The 5,960-nt window shown below is 40.9% G+C and overlaps 1 protein-coding gene across 1 annotated transcript; it reads left to right on the plus strand.

The window, feature by feature from the left end:
• The first annotated feature begins 221 nt into the window (after positions 1-221).
• LOC143892304 (uncharacterized) lies at positions 222-4,211 on the plus strand. The gene has a single exon (XM_077396823.1). The coding sequence runs from the start codon at positions 222-224 to the stop codon at positions 4,209-4,211; it is 3,990 nt and encodes a 1,329-aa protein (XP_077252938.1).
• Positions 4,212-5,960: the final 1,749 nt, after the last annotated feature.

Raw genomic sequence — 5,960 nt, forward strand, 5'->3', positions numbered from 1 at the left:
ATCGGATGTGAACTATGGTAACTCGACCGTCAGAAAGCAAGCAGTTCGTAATGTGAGGGGTAATAGAAGAAATTGCCCTAGGGGAAGAGCATCGCGGTTGTCTGGTTCTTCATGAAGATAATATCATGGAATGCCAATGGTTTGGGGTCTTTAGAAAAGCTCAGGTTAAAGAAATAGTAAAAATTAATAAGCCGGTCTTAGTTTGTATCCAAGAAACAAAGATGGGGGTCGTCAACAGAGCTCTAGTTATGAATTTAGGCGGCAATGTGAATTGGGATTGGTTATCTCTGGATGCTGTTGGAGCTGCAGGAGGTATATTAGTCATGTGGGATCAATCAAAATGGGAGATCCAAGATTCTTGGGTAGGCCAGTATTCCGTTTCAATAGTTCTCAGAAAGGTGGGAGATGTGGATGTGGTTACTTTCTCAGGAATTTATGGTCCTCCAGATAGGATGGTGAAGGGCCAGCTGTGGGAGGAACTTACTATGATTAGAAGTAAATGGGTAAACCCTTGGTGTTTGGGGGGAGATTTTAATGAAATCAGAAGGGTCGAAGAAAGGCTGGGGTGTCGCAGAACTTCTCAGAATATGATCGATTTCTCAGATTTCATTGCTGAGAATGAATTGATTGATATTCCGCTCAAGGGGGCTCAATTCTCGTGGTCCAGAAATTCCAGAAAAAGTCGATTAGATCGTTTTTTGTTTTGCCCAGCTTGGATTTCTATGTTCCCGGAAGTGTGTCAGAAGGTGCTAGTTCATTCAGTTTCTGATCATTGCCCGCTCCTGTTGGATCCAAGATTGGATTCATGGGGGCCCTTCCCGTTCAGATTCGAGTTAGCGTGGTTAGAAATCCCAAAATTGGACGAGATGATGGGGGGATGGTGGGCACCACTCAAGGTTGAAGAGGCGGCTGATTTTATTATAGGGGAGAAACTCAGATTTGTTAAAAAAAGGCTCAAAGAGTGGAATTCTCTCAGATTAGAGGCAATCCATGAGAGAAAATTATGGTTACAAAATCGAATCAGGGTCATCTCTTTGGCTGATGAGGAAAGGTTAGCTTCAGAGGACAATTTGAATGAATTGGGAAAAGTCAAGGAGGAACACAAAGGCCTTCTCCTTCAGGAAGAAATATCGTGGCGGCAGAAGTCCAGAGTAAATTGGTTAAAAGAAGGAGATAAAAACACAGCTTACTTTCATAATATGGCCAGTGCAAGGAGGCGGAATAATAGAATCGAGGCATTGGAGGTTAAGGGATCCTTATCTTTTACCAAAGAAGCGATTACCAAGGAAATTGTGGACTACTACAGATCATTATATTCAGCGGAAAACATAGTCAGGCCTAGGCTGGATGAGGTGGTTTTTAAATCTCTTGATGCTAACTCTAACTCGGGGTTGGAAAGGCCATTTTCGGAGGAGGAGGTGGAGAAAGGGGTCTTCTCAATGAATCGTGACAAAGCTCCGGGGCCGGATGGTTTTTGTCTCGCTTTCTTCCAGGTTTGTTGGGAGTATGTGAAGGGAGATGTAATGTCATTTTTTCAAGAATTTTATGCTGGCATGGAGTTGGACAGAGGAACTGGCGCCACCTTTATTGCTCTTGTGCCAAAAGTTAAAGGAGCGGTGAAAGTCTCTGATTTCAGGCCTATTAGTCTGGTCGGTTGCCTTTATAAGGTGCTGTCAGAAGTATTGGCGGACCGAATAAAGATAGTCCTCCCCTGTATCATTTCCGAGAATCAGTGTGCCTTTGTTAGCCAGCGACAAATTTTGGATTGTTCCTTGGTGGCAAATGAAATGGTGGATTGGATGGCAAAATCAGGTGAGCAAGAGGTTATTTGCAAGCTGGATATGGAAAAAGCGTATGACAGAATGGATTGGCAATGTTTAGATTATTTTCTTGAAATGATGGGTTTCGATGTGAAGTGGCGGGGGTGGATTAGAAGCTGTTTATCTTCAGCCTGTTTTTCCATTCTTAATAATGGCTCTTCAAAAGGTTTTTTCAAATCTTCCCGAGGCTTGCGCCAAGTGGATCCCCTCTCTCCCTTTCTATTTGTAATTGTAGCTGAAGCCTTGAGCGTGCTGTTGGTGAAAGGAAGATCGGAGGGACTGGTCTCAGGGGTTAAATGCAACCAGAATGGGATTGAGGGATCGCATTTACAATTTGCGGATGATATGTTACTTTTTAGCTCCCCTCAGGCTTCAAAGATTCTCAACCTAAAGGCGTTTCTCCGTTGTTATGAACTAGTAACAGGGCTCAGATCCAACTTCTCTAAATCAAGATTGTATGCTGTGAATATCGATGAGGCAGAAGCATCTAGTCTAGCTAATATCATGGGATGTTCCTTGGAAAATCTGCCTTCATCCTATTTGGGATTACCTTTGGGGCTGGGTCGACCTAACAAATGTGCATGGGATCCCATTGTGGAAAGAATCGAAAGAAGACTAGATTCTTGGAAGAGGAATTTGGTCTCTAAAGGAGGAAGATTAACCTTGATTAAGGCAGTTTTGGCCAATATTCTCATTTGTCAGTTATCCTTATTTAAATGCCCCATGCATGTTGTTAAGCGTATTGAACAGATTCAGAGAAGATTTCTGTGGGGGGGATCGGAGAAGAAGAGGTCTTTGGCTTTAGTTAGTTGGGAAAATATCTGCAAGCCAGTCCAAGGAGGAGGTCTCAGTATTAGAAGGATAAAACAGGTTAATCAAGCCTTAATGGGAAAATGGCTGTGGAGGTTTGGGGAGGAAAAAGAGAGGCTATGGGCTAAAGTAATATCAGGGAAATATGGTGTTGCTCCAGGTAACTGGGTTTCTCTGAATAGCTTATGCAAACCTGGGGTGACAATTTGGCGGGATATTCTCTGTCTAAACTCCAACTTTGATCGAGGTGTTAGATACAGAGTGTACTCTGGCGACAGGATCTCCTTTTGGTCCATGAGGTGGTGCTCTAGTTCCCCCTTAAAAGTTTTATTCCTTGACCTATTTTTAGTTGCTGATGATAAGTCAGCATTAGTGAAAGATTGTTATGAGAGAATAGCTGGTAAAGTTATATGGAAACCTCTTTTTAGGAGAAATTTCTTTGATAGAGAACTGCCTTCGGTGCTTAATTTCTTTCAGGTCCTTGATCAGAATTACATCAGCTTAACAGGGGTGGACAGACGGCTCTGGGTTTTAAACTCGTCTGGATGCTTTTCAGTCAAGTCCTTCTATAATAGTTTGATGTCTTACGAGGAGAATCCATTGGCAGCAAGGGTGTGGAAAATAAAGGCTCCTCCAAGAGTTTGTTTCTTTGGCTGGTCAGCGTTAGGCAACAAGATCCAGACGGTGGACTTTCTGAGAAAGAGGAATATGTTGATTATCGACCATTGTGCTCTGTGTATCGAATCAGGAGAGTCGGTAGATCACCTCTTCATCCACTGCAAAGTAGCTCGTGAGGTATGGGGAAGGATTTTGGAAAGGTTTGGTATGAATTGGGTTTTTCCATCCTCTATTAAAGAATTATTTGAAGGCTGGCCATGTAATCCATGGGGGAAAAAAGGAAAGACTTTATGGTGGCTTTCATTGTTGGCCTTATTATGGGTGCTGTGGATTGAAAGGAATAACAGAGTATTCGAAGGTAAAGCTAAATCTTCATATTTTTTATTCATCAAGGTCATTGCACTATCTATTTCTTGGGCTCGGGCTCTCCCGCTTTTCCAATTTGTTTCGGCCTTTGATCTGTGGGAGGGATGGGGAGTAGTATGTAATAGTAAGGAGACTATTAATGTAACTTCTCAGGTCTGGCGCTCACCCCCCGTGGGGCTAGTAAAATTAAATTTCGATGGCTCCAGCTTGGGTAATCCGGGCCCTGCTGGGATCGGGGGTATCCTGAGAGACTGTACAGGTGCAGTCATTAAGGCTTTCTCTGATCCAATCGGAATAGCAGATTCGAGTGAAGCTGAGGTACGAGCAGTTCATCAAGGCATTCTGAGTATGGAAAGGAATAGATTAGGCAGTTGCATTGTAGAGGGTGGCTCGCTTAATGTTATAAGATGGCTTAGGGGCCCTTTGAGTCCTCCGTGGAGATTTCTACATTTCTTTGATGAGATAAAAGATCTATCCGAAGGGCTTTCGGTATTATACCAGCATGTGAGAAGATCGGCTAACGCTATGGCAGGTAAGTTGGCAAAGGACGGAGTTTCAAAGCAGGTTTTAGAGCTTTTTGATTTTCTTCCGCCCTAATTGAATATTGTGGGGTTGTAACTGTCTTTTGTGGCTTCTATGTATGTCTTTGTACTGTAAGGGGGACCTTCTCAGTCTTCTTTTAATGAAATCCGTTACCATTAAAAAAAAAAAAATTCAGAAAAAAAAGGATTGGTTAATCCAGTTTCCGGGTTCTAAGTTCAAAATGCTAGACAACTTCAAAAGTAGCTAGGAGAAACTTACTAGATATTGTTTAGGAATGGCATTGGCACTTGATCTTTTTTATACTGAATTGATCAATGTCTTTGAGACATTTTAGTGGTTGTGTTTGTACAATTCATATTTTTAGAACTGTGCATTTTTGCTCTTCTGGCATTACAGAATATTACGAGGAGCACAGCATATAATGGCTTCTTTTTCCTGTCCCAATTGAGGGGAAGGCCTTTATATTATGATCAATGATCTGCCAACTTTCTTTGGTGATGGAAAGGAAGCTGGTAATCCAGACTCTCAACGAAGGTGAGAACGACAATTTTTGTTTGTTTTTCATTTACGTTTTTTTGGATGAGATGCATGATCTGACACTCCTACAGCGATCGAATGCCAGGCAGATACAAAGCAATTCAAAGAGAGTTGATGATGATGATGACTATGAAGATGAAGATGAACACAGTGAGGCCTTTTGTGGAAGTTGTGGTAATTACAATGCAGATGGGTTTTGGATTGGTTGTGACATATGTGAGAGGTGGTTCCATGGGAAATGTGTGAAGATAGCACCAGTGAAAGCCGAGAGTATCAAGCAAATCAAATGCCCCTCTGTCAGTTCGAAGAAAGGCAGTCAGTAACTAATTTTTCATAGATTACCCTCTCTCTCTCTCTCTCTCTCTCTCTCTCTCTCTCAGCTGACATTGTATTAAACTGTATTCTGCTGTTGTGAAACTACTGTTTTAATGGGGGTGGAAGTCTTTCCTGAAGGCTCTACTTGTTATTCAGAAACATTAACGTTACCATACTAATTGTCCTGCAGTAATCTCTGTCCCATCATTCAACTTTTGTTTTTCTGGAATTTTTCTGAGAAATCTCTTGTTTAATTATTCATAGACCATTTTGTAATGCACATATTATGTAGGCCAACCCACACATCTGGTTCTATGCATTGACCATGGAAACATTAGCATATTCCATTGCAATAGATGAATGACAACAAGTGGAGTCAAACAAGAGATTGAATAAAAAAATTCAAACTAGAGGAGACATTTACAATTTTAACTATATTTTTGTCCCATAGAAGTTTTAAGTTATGACAGAATAAATCACATGTGGTTTCCCTCTCCTTCTCTGATCATGAAAGTGATTCCAGTGAGAAATCCAACACATGTTATTTGACTATTCTCACTGACATATTAGATTTATATTTTTAAATATATATAAAAATAAAAACTTTAAATATTTATCAATGAATTCTCAGAAACATTATAAAAATATGGAATCTTTTTTTTTCTGAGTGGTCAAAAAAATATGGAATCTAAGATTAAGGGAAACTAATTTTGGGTTAGTGTTTTGCTTAGATTAAGGTTCTATTAATTGAGGGTAGATTACTTAATCACAATTCTTTTGGATATAAGAGAATGGGGACTATTCATTTAGAGAAATTATATGATGCTAGACCGTCAAGTCACGTGAAGGTGGTACTTCAAAAGTACCACCCTTGATATTTGATCCAACAGCAGCATCTTAAAAAGTGGGCTGCTATCTAGGGCGGTACCGTTTTGACAGTACTTGACGGTC

The sequence above is a fragment of the Tasmannia lanceolata genome, unplaced genomic scaffold (assembly GCF_043159265.1).
Source record: "Tasmannia lanceolata isolate RefF3 unplaced genomic scaffold, GAP_Taslan_0.1 ptg000002l, whole genome shotgun sequence".
In the NCBI taxonomy this organism is placed as follows: domain Eukaryota; kingdom Viridiplantae; phylum Streptophyta; class Magnoliopsida; order Canellales; family Winteraceae; genus Tasmannia; species Tasmannia lanceolata.